At 34.1% G+C, this 25612-nt stretch overlaps 1 protein-coding gene and 2 long non-coding RNA genes across 5 annotated transcripts in view; 2 read left to right on the top strand and 1 right to left on the bottom strand.

Moving 5' to 3' along the window:
* Positions 1-2953: 2953 nt before the first annotated feature.
* Positions 2954-25612, bottom strand: part of LOC138715554 (uncharacterized) — a 93231-nt gene continuing 70572 nt past the window's right edge. For both annotated transcript variants that reach the window (XR_011336440.1, XR_011336442.1), the window contains one exon: positions 2954-3560. This is a non-coding gene — a long non-coding RNA (uncharacterized lncRNA). The remainder of the gene's footprint in view (positions 3561-25612) is intronic.
* The window catches only part of LOC138715553 (uncharacterized), a 50384-nt gene continuing 28329 nt past the window's right edge, over positions 3558-25612 (top strand). Inside the window, exons 1-5 of one of the 2 annotated variants that reach the window (XM_069848620.1) lie at positions 3558-3915; positions 4020-4178; positions 4311-4480; positions 5942-6143; positions 16841-17109. In XM_069848620.1, coding sequence (XP_069704721.1) covers positions 4417-4480; positions 5942-6143; positions 16841-16862 — 288 coding nt within the window. In that variant the 5' untranslated portion in view covers positions 3558-3915; positions 4020-4178; positions 4311-4416 and the 3' untranslated portion in view covers positions 16863-17109. Of the gene's footprint in view, positions 3916-4019; positions 4179-4310; positions 4481-5941; positions 9056-16840; positions 17110-25612 lie in introns of those variants that run through there. The other variant, XM_069848619.1, reaches the window with a different exon arrangement.
* On the top strand, positions 19824-24649 carry LOC138715552 (uncharacterized). Its single transcript, XR_011336439.1, has 4 exons — positions 19824-20067; positions 20512-20613; positions 21070-21199; positions 22297-24649. It is a non-coding gene; the product is annotated as an uncharacterized lncRNA (long non-coding RNA).

The following is a 25612-nucleotide window of genomic DNA, read 5'->3' as shown; positions in this document are numbered from 1 at the left end:
GGGCATAAGACTGGCGTTTCTGCCCTTTTAACAACAAACCCAGTGCTGTTGTGGATGCTATAAGCTAGTTCCGATATCGTAATCTCTTTGCATGTCAGTTATTTGGTGACTGGCGAATGTTTGATTCCAACATTTTAATTTCTTTGGATGTCAGCTACATAACTTTCGTTAATTTGGTGATTGCTTCTATATGCTATATCTTACATTATCTGTAATTCGAGATAACTATTGAAAGATAGAACATGGAGAACGAGTTGTCCAGAGACGAAGATTCGTCTGTAGAAGATAGCCAGAAAACTATGAAAGAAATATGATACAGAAAGCCAGATTTAATGGAAGTTCATACACAAGCTACAAAGGGTAATACTTGAGGCTAAAAGACTTGGAAAGTCCTGCAAGTAAGTTTTTTTTTTTTTTGCCATTTTAATTTATTTGTACTTGTTTCTAAGTAAATTTTATTCAGCAAAACTACTCTCTCAAGTTTTTACAATAAGCTGCTTAATATAACACAGCTTCCTGTTCGTGGACACTGTATTATACCATGCGATATGGATTTTGCAATGATCAAAAGGAACCTGCGGAGGCATGATAGGATTTACACTAGGGCTGGGGACGGAGCGGTTCGGTTCGGAGCAGTTACTGTGACGTCATTACTCAGTTGAACCGAATACAGTACCGAGTACAAATTTGTGGCGGTAGATTTAAAATTTAGATAGACTGAGTAGATTTTAGAACGTACTTTGAAAGTGGAATCACAGTCTACTATATACAGTCGCGAAGCTTGAGGTGATTTTTTGCAAATCTCGTGATAAAGCGCTCCAAGCGGTTAGCAACTAGAAACAATAGACTGTCCACGGTCGACTTTGGACTGTGTCGTATTTCCATCGAGTGCTAGCTTGTTGCGTATTTCACAATGATGCTTGTGAAATGTTCGTTATTGGTTGTAATGAAAATGTTAATGGCTAAAATACAATAATTGGAATAATAATATTTTACTAGAGACGTAGAAAAATTAAGTTTGTCTTAATGAAATTTATTGATCACGTTTTATTTTCAATTCTGATGGGATTATTATTGCTCAGGCCCACTTTTTTTTTCAAAGGATATGTTTTTAATTATAGCTGTTAATTTTGTTGTTATTTTTATTTGTTACTTTACTAGAGACGTAGAAAAAGTCTGTTACAATAAAATTTATTGATCACGTTTTATTTCCAATTCTGGTGTGATTATTATTGCTTAACCTCATCCCACTTTGTTAACTTCGTAAGCCTACACTACAAGTACCGGTACACTTAAGTTACTCCATTAATTCATATTTCCATTATTATTGTTGGTTTCAATTCATAGTTAATTATCGCTATAATCTTGAATGAGCGAAGCTATTATAGTAAATTTCAGTTCGTTTTGCACAAACAAAAATTATATTAACTCATTTCTTGCAGGTATCTTAGAGTTTATGGTGGAATTTAATATACTTCATTAAAATAATAAATTAACTTTATGCATTTAATATTTCAATAATGGAAGGAAGGTGTTAATTTTTCCAAAAGAACACGACAACGAAAGTGTAACATATTTTGTCGGCTGCTAGGAGAGAGATCTGCGATGATGAGGCGATAGTAGCGATCCTAGTGGTGGGCAACTACCCATGTTTGCATATTTACTACATATTGAGCTTCGCGACTGTATATAGTAGACTGTGGTGGAACCAAGCGTGTTTTAAAAGCGTTGTAGTAAAGCGCTTTCGCTTTGCCAATTGACGAGATAAAAGTTCTTCTCTTCATTGAAAAATGGCGGTTGCAAATTTCATTTGCGTGATTACAACTATTTGCGGAGTTATTTTGTATGAAAGGCCTGTTTAACTTTAATTGTTGTTATATATGACAGACGAAATAAAATTGATAATAGTACATTAGGCAACGAGTCTATAATGATTAGTAATTAAGAAGCGAGTATGGATGTTTATGAAACGAGCGCAAGCTCGTTTCATAATTTTCATACGAGCTTAATTACCATTATAGAGCGAGTTTCATATGACTTTTTATGCTCGACCATATTTCTAACTTGAAATTATTCAGATGTATACATTTTATTTGTATCTGACAAGATCGAAAGTGATCTTGTTCTAGGTCGTGAATTGTGAGATGTGCGCAGACGCGAAAGTATTGATTTTTTCCGAGGTACAATAATGTCATTGACCTTGATGTAATCCCGTTAAACTTGGTACAACCTTGATTATTGAATTCGACATTGAAAAACGAGATGACAAATTGAATTTATTTGAATATTATTTACGATTAACGCTAATTATTATAGTAACAGAACATAACCTTCTGCGACAGTATTGGATTTCCAGCCTCCGTGACTTTTCGCTAATTCTCTTTCGATTGCATATCCGAGAATAATCGATACTTCCGGTTTTATAACGGTACAAAGCTGACTTGTCATTGGCTGAACACCTGTAAGCTGAGTTGTCATTGGCTGAACACCTGTACTTTAATGACATGCATTAAAGGACTGCTACCAGGTGTATAATTACTACATTTCGGCATGGGTGAGCATAAAATAATTTATAGGCCTAATACTAACAGCTAATAAATTAACAAGTGAGGTAAACGTTAAACGCTGCAGTAAAAAAAAAAGAAAGAAACAGGCTCCATGAAGCGCTGCCTAAAACACTTAAAAATAACACACAGAATTATTTACTATTAGGCCTACGGAGAGTGGATAAAATAATCAATAAAACGTGGAATCTTAAACTGAAGAACATAATGTTTATTTCTTTTATAACATTACTACCCTTCAATACAATCATGTTCTCTTTCGTGAAGAGTAATATTATTGATAAATTAAAGTAATTAGGTAACATAATTCGTAGAAATAAATACAAATAACATTATGACTGATGAGGTAACACAAATCCAATAAACACAAATAGAAGAAAATATAATTCACTTCCTTTTTTAACATACCGGTATTTTAATATTAATCAAACTCTCTACTATGATAATAATAATAATAATAATAGTAATAATAATAATAATAATAATAATAATTATTATTATTATTATTATTATTATTATTTACAGTAATATGTTCAGACTGTCAGTGTTCATTAGGCTCACTTGACAGGTCATATAATAGGATGAACTCCTTTCAATACTAGAGGCCTTTTAGCCCGCTTTGGGAACAAGGAAATAATTTGTCCTGCAGCAGAAAATATTTAAATATAAACAGTACCTACGTTGTTGCCTGTTAGAATTAAGTAAAACACTTGAATTCTGTTTCAACGTTTGAACTGACCGGTAACGGCTATGGTTAACCGAGTAACTTCGGTGCTCTGCTGCCAAGCACTTAAACCGATAGAACCGAGTAACTCAACAGTTCTACTCGCTCCGTCCCCAGCTCTAATTTACACTATTCACCTGTTAACTGAATTGATCATCACAAGCAGCTCACAACAGAAGTTCACCTGTGTTGAACTGGAACACCTGAGATTGTGTTAGATTTCAAAAATTGGTGGCCTCCACTTTACAAGAAGTGCCCCGTATCCCAAGAAACTGCAAACAAATCAAAGAGAGAAAGGTTGTTTTTTGGATAAGCAGCCGGTACCATTTTCATTATAATTCAGATAACGATGGAGTATGCATAGGTTCCACATATATGAACGGAATGATGCAACATATGTTCATCCTGAGACAAACATCAAGACCATAGATGCCCAATTGTAACTCGTACGAGGAGACAGTGGCGACAAGAGTGTGTGTTAATTTTCATTGGTCGAGTAGATCACGTGGTACCAGCGGCCATTATGCAGCAAAAATTGTGTGCTACATCAGGACCTAGGAGGTCCTGGCTACATGGTACTAGATACGTTTTCTGCGTTATTTTTGCGACTGATTTGCAATATAAAAGGTAAGTATCTCATATTGTGCTTTATGCTTGTTTAACTTACAGGTTTATTCTTGATATAATTCATACTGATGTAGTGAAATATGCTCATATATTTATGTTTTTAGATAAATATGCCTGGCTGTGCTGCCGTAGGATGCAGTAATTCAGCCAAGAAGGGCATGTTAATGAAGCGCTTCCCAAAAGATCCAGCAAGAAGAAAGGAATGGCATATTAAAATGAAAAGGGATAAGTGGAAGCCAACTGATTATTCATATTTATGTGAGGTATGTATTAAAATATAATTTGTGGAAAATAATAATACAAACAGCCAACAGATGTTAGGTCTAAGTATGATATCAAAATATTCATTGTATAGAGCTATTATGTTAATTCCAATATATTTTTTATTTATTTAGGTTCACTTCGCTCCTGATATGTGAGGAAAAAACTCGTGTTGATGGCACACGAAAACTAAAATCGAATGCTGTACCAACAATCTTCTTTTTCTCACCACCATCAGCAATGAAACGAACACCTCCAATCAAGAGAAAAGCTTCAGCTCCAAAAGCCACCAAATCTTCGTCAAGTAAGTAAATTGCTTTCCATTAAAAATATTTTAAAAAGGTCATTTTCATTTTAATATTCATATTGTTAATCTGATAAGTTATAGGCCTAATTACTACTATTAATCATCTATGTGTAAATTATATTTCATTAAAAAATACATAAATCTAATGTTATTCTATACACATTACAATACATTATTATATTTTTGTGTATTTTAAAAGGATATTTTAAAATTTAAATTATCTTCTAGTATACCGGTACCTTAAAATTTTAATATAAAACTTAGATTTAAACTGATGACACCTAGCAATGTAAATGGCGAAAACGTTTGTTAATTAAACATTAAATACTAATGTTACGTTATTTGGCAGAAATATAATATAGGCCTACACATAAATAATTAATAATAATAATAATCTTATATAAATTTCAGTACCCAATTTCTTAATACATGTTGTCCCTCATGTATGAACACATAAGTTGCTTTACATTAACTTAACCTCCCTGAAGTACTATTTGTATTACTGTGTATTTAATTGGTTTTAATGTTAAACGCCACACAACAGACACAAAATTATATTCTGAATTAGGCTGAGATATAGTTAACACGAAGCATTTTCCACTGACCTTAGTGGTTTCAGCTGACGTCATTTATTTATTTGTGTTTATAGTCCCAATCAGTGGGTGTGAAAGCCTCCTTCATCCAACAAACAGAAAATTACATTCTAAATTAGGCTAAGACATAGGCAATATGAAGAATTTTCCACTGACTTCGCTGCTTCTACAAGTGGCCTCTGATGTGGTGCCTTCTATTGATGTGCATTTACAAAGAACACAAAATATTAAGTGAATTTTTTCAAATTAGTCTACCAAATCCCTTCATAACATATTGGTAGAGAATCTGCCTATAAATCGAAAGGTTTTTGGGTCGATTCCCAGTGACTGCACATAAGGTAAATTGAAATGTATTAAGATTAAATATGAGATGAAAAATATAAGTAAGGAGTGGTGTAAGCAGGATAAAAAATAGATAAAGGAATAAGAAAAAGGAGAGGAAGAGAGAAAGAAAAAGATAGATGAAAAAAGAAACAATACAAAATTATACAATTTGTTACAGACATAGCAAGGTAAGTGCGAAAATGACATAGGAACATCGACTGGTACTAGGAAATTACATAAATTTCAAGCAACACTGTTGGCTTAGAGTCTTTCCTCATTAAGGGAGAACAAAAAATGATGTCATATGAAGTGAGCTTACAGAATAATTATGTAGTCAGTATATGTTTGCCATGAAGAGGTATGACTCCCTTTCTCAATTTACCTCTACATTGTATTCGGTAGCAATAAATTTCCCCTTCATCTGACAGATACACAAATGCATAGAAGGAAGAAGGCTGCAGATTTTATCTTAAACTTTGATTACCTATTTTAATGCGTTCTATTGTATAATTCAAAATCAAAACTTGTTTTGCCTGTTTAGGTCCAGTTCTAGATTCTCAAGTGGTTCCACAAAATATGGCAGTTTCTATTGGCAGTGGTGCTGAATTACAACCGTCTTCATCACATGCAGCATCATCTTGTGAAATTTCAACTCCTGAGTCTTCTGCATCAAGTGAGGACAGTGACAACTGCTGTGAGACTGAACAAGCCATACATGAAGAATCAACTACAAAACTGGCAAGGTATGAGAAACTATATTTAAAAGAAAAAAGGAAGGCTGAAAACTACAAGAAACTTTTAAGGAATTCAACCAAAAGATTAAAAAACATGAAAAAGTGTAGTGTTGAAAATGATCTTTCTTTTGTAAATAAGATTTTTAATAATGATCAGATTATTTCATTACAAAGAAAGCAACAAGGAAAGACGAACATGTTTGTGAAATGGTCAAATGTGACTATTACCAAAGCCCTAAAGCTGAAATTTAGTTTTGGTGGAAGCGGATATGAGGAACTGCTCAAGCAAGGCTATCCATTGCCTTCTGTACGTACTTTGCAGAGAAGATTACAGAATCTCAAATTTGATAGTGGGATTTTACATGAAGTTTTTGAATTTTTTAGACTAAAAGTGGAATCCTTCGAATCTCATGAAAAGGACTGTGTTTTAATATTAGATGAAATGGCTATCACTTCAGGGAATGTATATGACTGCTCCTTAAGCAAATACTTTGGGAATGTAACACTGCCCGAACACTCAGGCATGGCAACTCATGTTTTAGTTTTTATGTTAGGTGGTGTAATTACACGGTGGACACAAGTAGTTGCCTATTATTACACCAGTGATTCAGTAAATGGTGCTGTTTTTCATGACATCATCGAATGTATCTTTCAGAAAGCTGAAGAGTTGCAATTGAACTTTTTGATATGGGTTCTTGTAACCAAGCACTATGGAGGGCTTGGGGTGTAACAGCAGGCAGATCAAGTGCACAGTTGCCAATCCACTGCACTCGGATAAAGTTGTATTTGTCTTTGCTGATGTACCACATTTATTTAAAAACATTAAATCAATGTTTATATCGAATAAGGTGATTAGAATACCCAATGATATTAAAGAGAAACAAAAGCTACCCACAAATGAAGTTCTGGCAAGCCATATTTATGAAATAATTGCACATGAAAAAGAGCATTCTTTTAACCCATTGATGCCCACTGGGTTGTTAACGACCCAGTGATTGTAATTTGTATAAAATATCCCGGTAGTGTTATATTGTGACTTCTATAAATTAGGTTGGTAACTGAGAGTGTTGTCTTGAGTTATAAACATCTGTGTTTGATTAGTGCTGCACCATTCACATTTTATTTGAATCTATCTCTCAGCTTGCGTAATTGACTAGAATTCTGCAGCACATAGCTAATAATTTCTATTTGTTGGCATGGAGTGTGGCTCATTGCCGAGCTTCTGAATACGGATCTAAAACATCAAAATGTAAGTAATACAGTATATCCTGATAGCATTGTAACAGTTATAGTAATATAGCAACAATGACAATAGTTTTTTAGAGTGGGTCGTTAACGACCCAGTGGGAAAATGAGAGGTACCATTTGGTCGCTTAGTAATATTTCTGTTTATATGATTCTTTTTCGTTAGTTATAGTTTATTTTTGTTTTGATATACTAGGAAGGGACTGAAAACTCATGAAATAATATCTGAACTTGAAGCAACAGACACGAGGAGCATATCTGGAGAAATTGATGTTTATATTGCACCACCTGTACATGGAGAAAGCGATGGGGATTCTGGAGATGAGGAGTGTAGTAATCCAGACTGCTTGACGAGGACATTGTTGGAAGCAGAAGCTGAGGTAAGGTTTTCAAATGAAACAAGTGATGTTGAAAATGATTCCCCTGAGTCTACATTGGAGGCTACGGTATTGTTGGAAGTAGAAGCTGAGGTAAAGACTACAACTAAAACAAGAGGAGATAAAAACTATAATCCAAGATCTGTACTGAATACAAAATATATTCCGCAGTGGAAGAAGGGTCAGACCCTCCCTAATTTTCCACCAGTTTATAATCCTGTCCAGTCGAGTCATCCATTATCACTTTCTAAAGACAGTCATCCAGCTGAATATTTTGACAGTTGTTTCAAATGAGTTTGGCGTGCACCCTATAGAAACAGCAGATCGGTACTCAGCCAAAGCAAAGAAGAGGATATCCATTACAGAATCCACGTCATCAAGAAATACAATAGTTTTATGGGAGGTGTTGATCAGATGGATCAAAACATAGCAGCATACAGAATTGGAATAAGAGGGAAAAAATGGTATGTTCCAATTCTTTTGTGGATGTTTGATGTCGCCATGAATAATGCATGTTAACAGCAAGATCAACAAGAATTTCCTTGGATAATTTGTCATTCAGACGGACAACTGTAATTGCTATGATGCAGAAATATGGAACACCAGTATTTTCACCGGGGCTCAGAAAGCATCCAAATGTGGGAAATATGGTCACAGGTCCAGCACGTCGCAATGCTGGACACTTGCTGGCGGTTGGTCAGCCACGTCGCCGATGCGCTGTCTGCAAAAACAAGACTACTAAAGGCTGTTCCAAACCTTCATGCCCGGCTCTGCTTCATGACAAGTGCATCAGAGAGTTTCATACATAACATGGTAATTATGTGTTTGGATAATATTGAGTCATTTATATTTTACTATACGTATTTTTATGACTAAACATTATGTGAATGTTTACTTATGCACTGTTGATTCAATAACACAAAGAAATAATATTCACAATTACTGTCGTTACATGTAGTAATTTAGATATAAATAAAAAGAAAGAAAAAATGCATATCAGATTTTCCCACTGGGTCGTTAACGACCCACCCTGAAAAAGGGCCTAAATGTAAAGATTCATCTGTGTTCGCTCATTTACAATTAAAAATGTATAAAAACAAAAGCTGTGTGACATTCACAACATTTGGACAAAAATAAAGTTACGGGCATAAATGGGTTAAGCTGGCACCAAAACTATCAGAACGAGACCTGTTCCCTAGTCACTTCGGCAAGATGGAAGTGTGCACATCAGCACATGTGGTAAACCACACTGTAAGCAGTCCTCTGAAATTTCTTGCTGAAGAACTTGATAAACCTGCTTACTTAACTACTGCATGGTTTTTTGGAGCAAGTAGAAAGATGGTTTCATTTAAGGACCTCTAGAGATCCATCATGTGCTTTAAGTAAATTTAATTTAAATGTTTACAGAGATTCCATAGCATTCTTAAAAGATTTTAGGGATCTTTTTTGTAATATGGAAGTTGGTCAGAAAAAAATTTGGAAACCATCTCAAACTGGTGTCCTAATTTCAACGCAGGCCATGTTAGAACTGCAGGCTAATTTATTGGAAGACAGACAGTACAAGTTTCTTTTAACTAGCAGGTTTCCTCAGGACTGTTTGGAAAATCTTTTCAGTGTGCTAAAAGTAAACAGTGTGTTGCAAATGCAGTCCAGGTTAAAAATAACCTCAAGTTGATCTGTGTGTCACAATACTTACGAAATGCATCTTGTAGTAGCTACGAAGAAGATGACAGGGAATTTCTTTCTGGATTCTTGGACACATTACATGAGGTAAAGCCTAAGTCTGAAGAAGTAGAAATTTCTGCAGAAGTGAGTCATCCTATGGCAAGTCTCAATTCTAGTGAACTGAATTCCTTATATAATGTATCTGGTTATATCGTTCAGAGTATCCAGAAAACATCAAAAACATGTTCAACATGCATATCTGCTGTGGGTTCTAAAACGCCTATGTATGAAACATTTACCAGGTTCACAAACTTTCAATGCTTCAGGGAAGACACACTATTTTTCTGTTCAGAGGAAACATTTCAATTCTTTGTTGAAATGGAAAATATTTTTGTAATGTTCCTTCCAAGTGTTTCTGTACAAGATGTAAATTTGAAACAATTCTACTTCAAGGAGAGAGCAAATTAGAGCTGAACATGCCTGACTGTCATGAACTGAAAACTAAAATTATTAGCAGATACATTGTATACAGACTGAAAATTAATTCTAAAATCTGCAAACCAGCTACTAATACCTATGCAAGTAAATCCATTGCTGGACATTCACTGTAGTATAATTTAACACTAATAATTCTGGTATTGTATTCAAATGTGTTTATTTTTATTGTGTACATTTTATTGAATTCTCTGTTTCTGATTTTATTATGTAGCTTAAATCATATATTCTTGTAACTTAACACTAATAGATTATGTATTGCAGCGTGTTTACTTTTATTTCTATTGTGTACAATTTTTCAATTGTCTGTTTCTGATTTCAATGTATTTGATAGTAATTTAACATTAACATGTATTCCACAGTGTGCATTTTTATTTTTATTGTGTATATTTCATTCAAGGGTTGCAAAGGGTAGTGATGTGCATTCTATAACCTCTCCTACTCAATTCCCATCCTCACCTTCTCGTGATGCACCCTGTTCTAAGAAATGAGGCTCTGGGGACCGAGTCATGGCGGTATAACCATTTCATCTTATACTGAGGAAATGCAGTATACACCAGTTTGTCAGAAGCTGTAAAGTGATAGCCCTACCATAGGACTTGCCTCCTCCTTCCTTGCAACTAGTTGTAGGAAATCATTATGTTTACAAGTCTACAAATATAATTTTGTAGATCGTTGTTATAGCACTATGGCCTGTTAGAATGATATTTTATTAAATTCTTTGTTTCTGATTTTATTATGTAAATCATATTCGTTTGTAACTTAACACTATTAATATGTAATTACTTATATCTAATATGTTTTTTATGTTTGGCTATGAAGTAAGTTTTACCCTATTCAGTGTAAGAGAAAACCTTATGGTCTTAACTGTACCAGGTTAAATAAAACCTTTCCTCGTCGTCATTATATTTGCAGCTTTCACATGGTCTTTTTTTTTTCCACTGCAGTATGCCATTTCCTTGGTATGTATGCCTAACTGAAAACTTGCATATTGTAGTGAAAAAAAGATTAAATGTAACAAGCAAATACAATAATAGTATTCTTATAGGAGATGTTATGTAACTATAATGTTACCAGAAGAACTTGCATAGGCCTGTTTGTATAATTATTAATTCCTCACGCCTTCTATTCTGTAGGTGAATTCATGACATTCAACAACACTTCATGAAATTGATATTAAAACTATGTGTTGTACAAGTAAACTATATTGTAAACTTCTTCTGTTTGTATTTCAACTAGACTAAATTAAGAGTTTACAGTAGTATTAAGTTTCTTTGACTTGTTCCATATTCTAGCTGTGAAGCAATGTATGAATACCATGGAATGTTAATAAATACAATAAGTTTACTGTGTAATGTATTGTCAGCATAATTTTCCAGGTACCATTCACAATATTTAAAATGCTATGAGAGTTGACATGTATACTGTTTACTTTGATTCATTATAACTTCTGTTATTGTTTTGTATTTCCGAAAATGTATTGAAATAAAAAAAAAATTAATTAAATGTACTGGGAAATACAGATATTAAAAGTGTATCCGTACCAACATACTTTTCCCTTCCTCATGTGTAAAAGTGATATGTTGATTTTATGTCATTTTTCCAGCTCAGTTTATATTTAGACATTGGAAATGGGAGACCTCTCAAGAAACTTTCTCAGGTACGAAATATTAATACTAGAAGCTCCAATTAGATTAAATTAAAGGATAGGGACTCAATTTCCAGATATATTAAAAGTTATATCGATATAGCCTCTGCTTGACTATGCAACAACATGGGGGATGGGCGGAGCTTAAGCTGTCTTATCGCCACTGTCTATATACAGCCACTGTAGTACGAGGTAACCCCTGGCGTAAGCAATTAGCAGTGCATATTCTTTAAGGTCGTTTTTCCTATTTTATATGAAAAGTTATTGACTTTAGCACAGCATACTTGATGTGCAATATCTCCTGGTTCTATAGGCGTTTGGACATCCATGATCAAGACAGTTCGTTGAAGCCGTACCCTTTCTTAATCTTCCATATAAAAACAGAATATTAATAACTAAGGCAAAGCTTGAGGACATTTCCAAGGCTATACAGTATGTTCCAGACGAATATAAGGCTTTCTATGAAGAGTTTAGGGAATGATCTGTGTCCGCAGGAACATTGATGTGGAACCAGGAGAGACAGTAAACTAGGAAGAAGAGCTAGAAGAAATCATATAAACATTATTATTAATAAATATGTAAGTTAGTTGAGTTTGAAACACAAATTATAATTGTTTTAAGTTTTTTTCTTTAATTTTTTGTTAAAAGGGTATAATTTAGTAGATTTTGGAATATGATTACTCTTAATACGGTAGATTTAACCCTAGAAAGCTAACATGCTGTATCAGGAGCATTAAAGCTGACGCGTAGTCATTTTGACGACAATTTTTTCTTGCATTGAAGGAAGAGGTTTATTTGTATTTTATAATTGCTAATGTAATACGTTTGTTCCTTATAGTTTTATAAACGTACTAAATATTCCTGACCACTCTTAACATCCATCTTTACATTCAAAACAGCATATTGTTTGGTGTTCACCAGATACTGCTCTGGAACACTTGCAGCAAAATATTTTCACCATTATCCGGCTCTTGCTTGGACGGAAGACGCAGATCTTGCGTTTTCTTGATTCCTGGTCTTCTGGTTCATCCACAGGCATGGTCACATGAAGTATTTCTGCCATGGACAAACGTAGCAAGCGTGGTAAGTTGCGCTTTCCAAGGCGATGTGTCACCCATGAATTCATAAGTGAAGGGTGAAGTTCCTTTCCAAACTGACGCCTAGTCAATGGTTTTTCTTTATTGCTGATATTGTTGTGTGTGTAAATCACATAACTGTTCACTAGAGCGATATTGACCATTCCATAAAAGACGCAAAGCGGCCACCTTTCTGCTGCAGGTCATCTGATTGCATATTTGGTCCAATGTGTCCACTGCGCCTTTTGTTGAGTTGTAAAACTCGATGATGTCCGATTTTTTGGAAGTTGGGTTAATGGATGTTGTGTCGTGAGTTGTCGAAAGTAGCAACACTACATTGTTTGGTTTTGTTTTGTAGGACACAAGAGTTTTTTCTTGATCGAAACAGAACATTGACGTTCCCACTTTCCTAGTGTTATGGTTGAGTAACTCGGGTGGAATTTCCCGCTTATTTTTGCGTAGAGTGCCCACTATTGTCAAATTATAAGGAGTTTTCAGGAGCTCAGATGCTAGTGGAATCGACGTGAGCCAGTTGTCCATTGTTATGTTGCGGTTGGTTCCATAAACACTCTTGGTGAGGGCCTTTACAAAGAAATCCGCCAATGGTTGATTTGCAGGAGCACTGTTCTTGCCTAGGTAAAGCATTGCATCGAACATGTACTTAGTACCATTGTCACATACCATAACAATTTTGATGCCATACTTTGATGGCTTATTAGGGATGTACATTTTAAAAGGACATCACCCCCTGAAGGCTAGAAGTTGTTCATCAATTGTACGATTCAAACATTCACAAAGGAAGTCGAACCTATCACAACTCATTATCGCTTTATATCTCATCCCACAGTATTCTGAATCAAACAATTCCTTTGATGGTAAGTGGTTATTCTTCTGAACTGCAGACAATATCAGAATTCTTAGAAATGCATAAAATTCTTCTACACTGAGCTCAGATACAGTTGCGTTTTGAACACTACAATTCGTACGTTTAGTTGCAGTTTTTTCATTTGTGTGTTGAATTATTTTCTGACGCATTATCTGAGTAAAAAATAAGGAAAATGCATCTTTTGGCGAGTCCACATTTCTAACGGCAGCTTTTGGTCCTTGTCGAACATATATAATATTTCTAGCTACTGAACGAGTATTTGGTGGCTTCCAAGAAATTGCAGACCAACGATGCCCATTTTTCCCAACCAGTCCAGTTTTACCGCATACAATGATGTATGGGTGAGCTGCACGACTGTGGATTCCTGCTTGCAATTGTGAATTATCGGAATCAGATGTTTTAACTGCATGGTCTATTTCTTCAGCAGACGATTCCACTTCATCAGAGCTGGAGTCTAGAGAATGATGTACTGACTTTTCGCTATGAGGGTCAAAAGTTGGTTCAATATCGGAGTTGTCGTCTGTCAACATAATATCATCATTTTCTGTATATCATCACTTTCACTACAGCTATTGCCATTCTCACCAATTTCTTTCTCTTCCTCTAGCCATTTTATGATTTTCTTTTGTGTAGAATTTTCTTCCGTAGATGCCATTCTATGACAAATTACACTTCAGAATATTAAGACGTACTATTTTCAGTACCTACATAGAGAGATATAAGGAATATTTGTAAAATTTCCAGATAACAGACAATAAAACAAAATATATAACTTTCCCCGAGCAGTCCAATATACTTACGATAAAGCTAATGCTTCGTCAGAATGACTACGCAGAACCAATAACCAACTAACAACACAACAATTAAACACAACTGATATCACTCTCACCGTAGCTCAAGACCAACTGAAGGTACACAAGCCCCCAAGCGCCTCAGATGTTGAGAAGTGGTTGGGGGAGAGATTTTACATTTACGCGTCATCATTTTGACGAAGCGTTAGCTTTCTAAGGTTAATGAAAGATTATTTGTTGAAGTCCATGTCTCTTAAACAGTTCTATGTAGCCCACCTGAGACCTAATAAGTCTGTCTCTTGGTTTAGATGTGAATATGTTTTTTGTGTTTTCCCACAAATGTGGTTTCATGGAAATATGCCCTTTTAATATCGGCACGTTCATATAATTTGAATTGGTAATGGAAATTACGGGAAAATGACTGAACGGATTTTAATGAATAACTCCTCATTTTGAAGTTCGGAACACAAAGATTTGCAGAAAAATAGTAGTTTTCAGTGAAATGTCAATTTTCCTACATAATTTTCCAAAATCCATTTGTCGTCAGTTTTGAGAATGAAAATAAAACACACACACTACAATAAGCAATATTATACGAAGGCCATGACCTACAGGATTGCCAACATATTTAGAGCAAATCAGAGCAAATTCTGTGACATCATAATGACAATAATGTGTCGATCTTCATTTGTGTAATTTTATAATGTCTCTGTGATCTGTTATTAAAATTTTTCAAGACTTGCTACAAATAATTTACAGATCTGATTTTGTGGTGTGTAATTTTCTGAGTACAGCTGTGTTTTGGATATTAAAAACTACGAAACTTGAGGTGGTTTGATGACATTATCACCAATGAAAGTGAAATATTATTATAGTTAATGCCATGATGTGAGTATTTGTCACTAATATATATATTAATGATATAGCCTACTGATGATATGAAGCTCAAACTTTTGGAGTTATATAAGTAGATGTCGAGAATATCTTAAATTAGATCTCCATTTCTATAATTTACTGAGTGACGGCTGTATAATAGTATATGTTGCTGAAAACTAAAAAACTTAGGTACATAAATTTGAATTTTAAATTCATCTTTGTAGATTATCCAATAAGTCATATTATGATGAAAAAGTAATATGGTTTCAATGTTTCCGTCTTGACTTATTTATAATGTCGACCCAAAAAAAATATTTTTGCTAACACATTTTAATTATTTTTGTGAACGTTTTCGCCCTGTGTGGGTATCTTCAGACAATATAGATATCTGTACATAGTGTATATCAAAATTACATAATACATGTGACCAATTATACAAACAATAACTTGAAGTTTTAAAAGGCTATTAAAACACTTTTAAAAATCTAACTAAAAGTACAGCAACAAGATTAATCAATAAGTTGTATAATAAATATGCATATTAATTAATATCATACTCTGATCGTCCTGACAGATAGAGATCGCAAACGGGCTATTATGTAGGATCGATAAGCTGTATTGTTACTATTATGTGTGTGAAGACTTATAGGTGGACACTTATTTGACAATAGGACCCATAAATGTATTTTAACAGAGAATAACATGAAAATATTTGCAAATCAATGAAGGTCATAGATAACAAGTATGATTCTGAATTGGTGTTTAGGCGTGAATAGAAAATGTTATGTTGTGAAATTTAATGTCTATGAAAGAAAATAGTTCGTGGAAATAATAATAGAAATAAATTATAGAAAACATCAATTATAATAATTATAATAAAATAATAGGGCATACATTTAACTTAATTACTGCTGTTGTTAGGAATATAAATAATGAGAAATAATTGTGTTATAATTCAATTTATCCAAATTTAATTGTGTATTGATTTTAACTTTCAGTTTATTTTGTTTATAATATATTAATATGTAATATGTATTCCTGTAGCTACACTAGTATTTTCTATGAAATTTGTCACTTAGGCTCTTCTTTTATGTTGTAATTTCTTGCTTAATCCCTATTAAAACAATATACCATGATTTTAATGTGTTTTTCCAAATACGCGTTTGTTTTCTGAGCAGTTAATGAGGATTATTTTAGTATCACAGAATTAGGAAAACACTATCACGGATCCCTATCACGGATTTAGGAGCCACTGTATAACAATGAAGAATCATATATTATATACCAAACTTGTGAAACTGTTGACACTGAATGTTGTAAAAAGTGTAGCTATGACGTTATTTGAAAATTTTTAATACAATTTTGGCATAAATATAGACTTTATTAAATATGTCACGGAATTAGGCAACTTTATCCTACTTGTTGCATTACAGCGCTGAATGGCGATACCAATGCGCTGACGTAGATATTGACTGCTTCGAGTGTCCCCAGAAAGCTGCTCTAAATGTCTGCCTATGGTGGAGATAAGAGCTTTGGCTTCACTACACCATGATCCAAACGTTTCAACCGCAAAAGGAATAAAAATATAATTATCTGTAAGATGTTTATATTTATGATGTTTACTGACAGCAACACTTTCTGCTGCAGATTCTGGTGTCTTAGAGGTTGAAGACAGATGAGAAGGGGCCAGTGTATCCACAGTCGTCATCTACTGCCTTGATTGTTTCACGAGTGGAATCAACGTCGACCCTAGTTGCCTGGTTGTTCCAGCGTGGCTCTTTCTCTTCGGGGTGCCCGTTACCTGAAGGTCTCTGGTATCTCCAGCTGTTAGCAACCCCCGTAGAAGCTCACTGACCAGTTGCTGGTGACGAGGTCTGAGGATCGACGGCCAACTAGTCAAGAGATCCTTTATCTGGGTGAGTGTATTACTAGTCTCAAGAGACGTTGTTAGAGGCATCCAACAAGGAAAACTCAGTGCGCAGAAACCAGCAGGCGTGACTGTCTCGCGCAGATGACGTATGCTCCCGTTCCCAGCATGCTCTCACGCCTACTGAAGGGGGGTAAGAGGGGTATAGCGTGCGCACCGCGAGGAGTTCGAGCTGAGGTTTGCTTGTGGGATACCTATAACCCTTGTGATAATTTCTTAAAATATTGGTGAAAGTTAGTACTCCGAGTGAAAGCCCTTTAGACCATGGCACAAGCAGATCAAGATCAACGAATTCAATTGTAGAAGACCAATTGAACACTCTTCTAAGACAACAAAGAATAAGTGCTGAATTATCAATTACAGCTGCTGCTAAATTGTTTGAAAAATGTTTTTTTCAGGCAAACCATCTACGCTAAATGAATTTATTGATAATGATAAGTCAGCTAGGTCATTAATAAACGCAAATCAGGAGAATATATTAATCAAATATATTTTATCAAAGATTACAGGTAATACTAGGAGAACTTTAAACATCCATCCAACATACGAAACAAAATGGGAGGATACAAAGGAAAAACTAGAGGCATACTTATTTTGCTGTACAACGAACATTTTTATGTACAATACGACACAATTCTGTCAGGTAAATCAGAAACCCAACGAAAGTATTACTCTGTGGGGGGCAAGAGTCGAACAGTTGATTCAGTCTACTTTAGACAGTACTAATCGCTTCAATTGGACAAAAGGTAATAATTAAATTAGGAAAAAATGTTTTTGTAAATGGAATTTTCTTTGATTCTGTGAGAGAAGCAGTGAAAGCAGTTGCGGATGAGAAATCGTTAAAAGAAGTGATAGACAGAGGGATAATAGAAGATTGTGACAGAAGGTCTAGCGTAAGATGTACCTATGACATAGCTCTGGGAGGCAAGGTCTTGTTACGAAAGGAGAATAGGAAAAAGTTGGACCCTCTGTGGGAAGGTTATTCGGGTTAATAAAGTTAACCTCGAATTGTGCAGAATTGGCAGTACGGGAAAAAAAGAGATTCATTGTACACATCAATAAAGTAAAGGAATACAAAGAATAATTGTGTTTCTTTTTTTTTTTTCAGAATCATACCAAGATGATTTTATGTAAGTGGTTATCACTACTCATTGGTATGGCTACTGTTAAGGTTGAATGCTTTTCAGCAACTCAAAATGAAGAAATCAAAGGACAGGCAGGCATATATATTTTGATTTTGTAGCAAACATGTGGTTCACTCCGCATCTCTGGGATGTCATTACTTACGTAGACATAGGACCGGTAAAACACCTGTATGATACGCTCAAACAAGGGACTGCAACTATACAGAATAAATGTAAAAATTTGTTAGTATACACATGGTATCACAAAACGGTTTGTGAGCAAGGATTAGCTCACATCCTGGCTAAAAGAACTAGTGTACAAAGGCTAAGAGAAACTCTTGAAGAAATTATTGGACCAATGGTCAATAGTAATAACAACAACATGTTTTGTAGGCGAAATTTCTAAAATTCTATTCGGCACTGCAACTGAAGCTGAGATAGAAATGTATAAGGAAAAAATAGATAAAATGCAGCAAGAACAACTTAACTTCTTGCATATTAGTTCAGAACATAAGTCAAGTTTGATAACAGTCAATGAAACAACTACGGAATTATTGTTAAATCAAAAAGCAATAAAAGAAAGTTTCAATACTTTCCTTTCACATTACCAAAATAATGGGAAGGTAAGACCCTTGAAGACAATGAGATTACAGCAATTAATCTAAAGATTAAACATGTTGAGTCAGGATACTAAGATTGTTATGAATATTACGATTTGTTGATCACAATGACAACAAATGCGCGACTTGGAATTATTCAACCTTAGGTTATAACTTACGAGAAAATTAAGAAAGTGTTACGTGAAACAATTCCTATCGATTTTCCATCACACCAAGTGGACCAGGTGATGACGGCAACTATTTATAAAACATCACCTACAGTGCTATACATTGCGAGAGTACCTTTACTGTCACGCGAAAAATTAAATTTATATGAAATTTTTCCTTTTCTGGTAGTTATGAATAATAATAGAACCGCAAAATTTATACAACCCCAATACCTTTACATACCAACCAATACGTTGAGAACAAAAACGGCATTTTTATCTCAACAGCATGTTAGAGAATGCAAAAAGATAATTGAGGCACTCAGAGGCAAAGTGATACAAGTGGCGTTTAATAAGTTTTGAGACAAATGACTATGAAGTTGAAAGAAAATTTAAAAATCTTTTACAGGAATATGTTGCTGTAAATTTTCAGTTGTAACCTATAAGTTGAATATGGCAAATGCCTGTTATTATTCTGTTGAGAAGCTTTTGTCATAGTCTGCTGTCAAAAAATCTGAAAGTTAGAATTTATAAAACAATTATATTACCGGTTGTTCTGTACAGGGGGGTTTAACTCAAATGATAGATGTTGGATGCTCATAGATGTTCCATAGTTTGCCGCATGTGGTCAGGACAGCGCTGGCTGTATTTCGTTCACAGAGTTTGTAAAATTAGCAGTACAAAACTCTTTGGTTTCGAAAGTTCTTTGGTTATAAGTTTTGCCAATATGACAGTTATAAACAGATATTATTAATATCCATTATTTACAGAATGTGTCAGTTTTATAATATTTGGATTATTATTACTATTACTATATAGTTATTTTGCATTTTCATTCGAGGACAAAGTAGCCATATTAGTGTACTGTGTATGACCTATTAACCTCATTTGTTCAGTTGATCAATTGTTGGATGTTGGCATTCCTATTCTGTTTAAATCTTGTATAAATTATGGAATGGACGAACATGGCTGCTTAAGGAAGAAATTTGAACAGATCGAGTTAATTGAGAAGTTACTAGTGCTTTCCTGCAACAAGAAATAATTCGCAACGTTAAAGGTAAGAAAGAAATATGTTTGAGATTACATCTACACGGTTCAACTTTTCTTTCAACTTCACACATTCAAGCAATGCCTGCAAGATTGGTATTTAATAATAACGGAAGTGCACACAATGTGCAGGATAATATATTATTTTAGCTTTCGCTGCTGCAGAACTTGGTCAGTGAAACTATAATCGGTGTTTACACTCCATCACATGGTATTTTGGTATTTTAATATTAATATGGCGTACCTTGTAGATAGAAAATCTTAATGTATCTTAATTCAACATGCGCTTTAAACTTGATTCTTTCAATATTCTTCCCAGACTGCGTGCGTACGAGCATGAAAAACTGAACCGTGTAGATGCAGCTTAACTGCACCGTCATGTTTTCTAATTTAAACTGAATTCTTCCATCATATCTTAAACGTTTATTAAACTGAGATCTGTAATTGTTTTCAGGGATAAACTTCAGAACGCGATTACCTTCCTTCTACCACTACCACATGATGAAATGATTTCTGTGTATTAGGCCTAACTACAATTACGCCAAGAGCTTTAAAGGTAAGCTAACAGAGTTAATATACACTTTGGGTATGAACGAACATCTTATTTTTGTATATAGCTAAGTTAAGTTGGTCAGACATCTTAAAATTCGTGGGACAGAATCTGATATGACTAAATATGTTGTTCTCGGTGTAATTCTTTACAGTTGCGTTACCAAAGGATGGCGGGGGTACCTTAGCTTGGTAACGCAATAGTAAAGAAGTGTTGTTCCCGAAAAGCTATATTTTAGAAATTTGACTTTACAGTTAACAGTAGTACCTTTACTGGAATAATTTTGATAAAATAAAAAGAGTTAAATTGCCGGAGATATTTATTATTTTTATAGACTCGTGGATAGAATTCTTCCAGGAATATTTCACAAACGTTGATTATACTGCAATCCTTCAATTGTTCTATGAAATGTAGTGTTATTAATGCACTATATGATACTAGGCTACTGCTGGTTTGTTTCAGTTAATAGAAAGACAAATGGCGGAGTTTTACACTGTGAATGTGCTGCAGTGTACTGTCAGAAATGGGTTAGTAATGAGAAGACCTGGTTATTCCTGTTTCCTGCGCCAAGTAATGCAGCACAGCTTAAAAGGTAAGCAATGGCATTGGCATAAGCTCACTGCAAAGATATCCTTATATATCATCAGTAAATAGTCAGGGTTGGTAAACTGTAGTGATTTTTAAATTTAAGTGAGAATTATTTGTCAAATTCATATTTGTTTATTAAAATGAGTTTTTGCCTTCTTTTGTAATGCATTTAAACTTAATTTGTGCATTAGTTCCTACATAATTGTGTAATTTGTTAATGTGTTATTTTAAGTAATTAACAACATCTCTTCAAAAATAATTTACTATGTTTACACATAAGCCTCATTATTAATACATGAAGAGTTACAGCACTAATAACCTGCACTTAATGATAATGATAATTAGCTTAGACTTAGGCAAGATATTATGCTCAGTTTGTTATTCATTAGAAAAGAATTCAACTATTTAGGGAGATTAATATTTACAAATAAATTTATCAGAAGAGCTTAGCATTGTGTGTTTTCAGAATAAATACCTAGTCCATTTGGCATTGTGCAACTTTTACTTTGAATATTGTTATGAGCTACAACTATTCATTTCAATCGTCAGCATCATACTGTGCTTTAATTAGGTGGTGATTCCGAAAGTAGGAAAGTAGGCTCTACTTGACTACCTGTACCATGTGTTCTGTTGCTCCTTAATTAGGAGTTGGGAAAAGACATATGAGAAGCAAACATTCAAAACCTGTCCATTTCTTCAGAAAATGCTAGAATTATATGTCTGTAATAAACAAAGATTTTTCTGTAGTGAAATTTTATATGAATTCATAGGAAGAAAAATATATTTCACCATAGAAAATATTTTGTTCATTGCAGAGATGCAAGTTTGCTACTCATATATATTGCTAATAGTTTTAAGAAGCAGCAGAACAGTCATATGTAAAAACGTTTATATTTTTTTTTTTCAGGAAGTTAATTTCTCATCTTAATCATGTTAGGTGCATATAATTTTAATCTGTGATTTAAGTAGTAACAATTATTTGATGTAAATAAAATGAAAATTATTTTATTTACATCATGATTAAATCATTAATTTAAATTAATACCAACCCTGGTTTGTGTATTTTTTTTTAAGAAAATAATAGAATTTTGGTTGTAACAGGTACCACATGTGGGCAGCTGTGGCAGAAAATACTCATCCTTACAGAAGGGCCTATATGTGTGCAAGCCATTTTCGCAGTAATCAGTATAACAGTGACTTCAGATATAACTTACTGAGAGGGGCCATTCCATCAAGGGATGCTTGGTATCCCACTCAAGAACTACGACCCACTTCATCACCAGCCTACTTACATTAACCTTTTTCACCACCTAACATAATTGCTTCATTCATTGTCTTTATCTTTTAACAAAATTGTGTTTAATTTTGTTGACAAGTGTATGGTAATGGACTTCATTCATCATCATTATTATTATTATTATTATTATTATTATTATTATTATTATTATTATTATTATTATTATTATTATTAAAGGTAAAAGGTAAAGGTATCCCAGTAACATGCCAAGAAGGCATTTGGGGGGCATGGAGGTAGAGCCCCATGCTTTCCTTGACCTCGGTACTAGAATGAATTATTATTATTATTATCATTGTTATCTCATTTCGTTTAATGTGTTGATTTCTTCAGTTAATTGAAGGAAAATAAGGGGAATTCATTCATTCATCTGAAAAAAAAAAAGTAGAGTACTTGACTTCTACATTATGAGCAATATAATTTTTGTAATATATAGGGCAGTGATAAATCTAACGATCTTTAAGACCCTAAGTTAACATTACATAGTAATATAAATACAAATAATAATTACTAGTACATTGAGCATTTCAGTTGTGTCATCTATAGGGCATAGGAGGGAGTCCAGTGGCAGTGATACGAATCTGCAGCTTCTGCAACTGGTGAGATTTGGGTGCATTATTTAGAATTTTTAGAGAGTAAATATGTTGTTGTTTTCTAATGTCAGGCGTTTGACAATAAAGTCATTTGACCTCTTGCACTCCAATATTTTTCAAAGATATTATCATCACCAGAGTAAATATGTTGATGTTTTCTAATGCCAGGCATTTGACAATAAAGTCATTTGACCTCTTGCACTCCAGTATTTTTCAAAATTATTGTCATGGTCAGCCACTGAAGCACAGATTTTGAGGTGTTCCGAATCCATTTCTTGGTTTGAGTAGCACAATGGACAGTTAGGAGACTGATATATTCCAATTCTATGCAGCAAAATAGTCCCCCAATCGGATTTCTGGGCGGGACTACTTTAATGGTACAGAAGCAACTAAATTTTTTATAATGGAATGCTTGTCGTATAACATCAGCTAAGAAGAGAGTAAATATGGTACAATATTTTGTCTCTTCTCACTTTATAGATCTCTTGGATGTGGAACAACAAGTTTTGACGGAGAAATCATTGTAATAAGTAAAAGTCTCAGGAATCTTCTATGCCACATCAATAAATTTAAGAATGCAGTTATATTGTCAGACTCCAAAGCAGCTATTCTATCAATAGTCTCTAAATACATACTTTCATCTCAAACAGCAGAAATAACTAAAATGCTCTCTCAATTAATATCACTCAATAAAAGAATTGTATTCCAGTGGATACCATCCCATTGTGGAATCCTGGGAAACGAGAATGCTGATGCTTTAGCAAAGAAGGGCAGCACTGCTACTTACAGACCTGTTACTAAATCTAAGTATTACTCTGTGAAAAGATTTATTAAATCTACATACTTAGACTTCAACAAACAAAATTTGATAACACAAATCTCAAGGGAAAAAATGGAACTCTCTGCATCATAATCCACTGTTAATTCCCGATTTACCACTAAAATCGTCTGTAGCTGCATTTAGATTGGCAACAGGCCATGACTGTCTGGCCAAACAAACACCTCCATAGAATTGGAATATATCAGTCCCCTAACTACCCACTGTGCAACTCAAACCAAGAAATGGATTCGGAACACCTCAAAATCTATGCTTCAGTGGCTGGCCATGATAATATCTTCGAAAAATATTGGAGTGCAAGAGGTCAAATGACTTTGTCAAACCCCTGGCATTAGAATACAACAACAACATATTTTGAGCAATGGGGCCACAATCAAATCAAACACTCAGTATCAAAGCTCAAAATTAGGAAATGTTGCGAAGTATAGACTTATCTCTAATAAATTGTATTGCACTTTTTCTAATATGTTCAGTGTTTTGAATCAACTATACATCAGAGAATGAAAAATAATTTTTTTACTTGTATTTCTTAATGGTGTTTTTATTAAAAGTCTAAGTTAATTTTATGTCTGTTGTAGACAAATAGTTTTCTTTGTATTCTTTATCAGTGGTGATTATTGATTACTTAGATTTTTAATATCCATATATTAAACTAATGGCAGTTACTTTTAAAAATAGATGTTCAGCTCTGACGGTGTAAAACAAATAAAGTGGTGTTTTATAAATGTTTATGAACGTGCGTTGTACTATGTCACAGCAAAACATCTTATGACTATTTTCAAGCTAATGTTTGACAAAAAAAAAATTAAGAGCGAATTATAATTATATAACTGACCAATAATAACTTCGAAATCAGTATTCCAAAGTCAATCTTTGTTTTTATCTTCCAATACATGATACATAACATTATTTAAAAATAGTGCTTAAGGTGTTTTGGAGAGAAGTATCCTATCCTATTCGCATCCTGTATCTCAATTACATATTTGATCTAGAAGATGCAAAAACTTTTATTAGTCAAATTTGATAAATTAATTTAATAAAAGGGTTAAATGACGGTGTGTGTTAATGGTTTTCAGTTTCATGTTCAACCATTATATTTATATTCACATGTTAAAACAAAAATGTGATATAAATATTGTGGTTAAACATGTTATTTAAACTGATAAACCATTACACACTCCTTTGGCGATATGAAAAATACCAGTATGTGTTGGTATAATAGGTATCTGCAGTACCGATTGTGCTCTAATGTTGGCATAACGGATACCTGTAATACCGAACGGGCCGTGTAACAAGGGATGTAGTTCCGCATTCTGCCGCTATGTGTAACGAGATTTAGTTCCGATGTTTTGCCGCCAAGTGTCTCGACGTCGCGTCAATAGTGTGTCGAAGGTAATGCATTGAGTTGCGGGTCTTTCTATTTATTTGTCTATGGTTCTGTATGGCTGTGAAACTTGGACTCTCACTTTGAGAGAGGAACAGAGATTGAGGGTTTTTGAGAATAAGGTTTTTAGGAAAATATTTGGGGCTAAAAGGGATGAAGTTACAGGAGAATGGAGAAAGTTACACAACGCAGAGCTGCACGCATTGTATTCTTCACCTGACATAATTAGGAACATTAAATCCAGACGTTTGAGATGGGTAGGGCATGTAGCACGTATGGGCGAATCCAGAAATGCATATAGAGTGTTA

The sequence above is a fragment of the Periplaneta americana genome, chromosome 15 (genome assembly GCF_040183065.1).
Source record: "Periplaneta americana isolate PAMFEO1 chromosome 15, P.americana_PAMFEO1_priV1, whole genome shotgun sequence".
NCBI lineage: Eukaryota > Metazoa > Arthropoda > Insecta > Blattodea > Blattidae > Periplaneta > Periplaneta americana.
The sequence above is the reverse complement of the archived record's forward strand: the minus strand, read 5'-3'. Positions and strand labels throughout refer to the sequence as shown.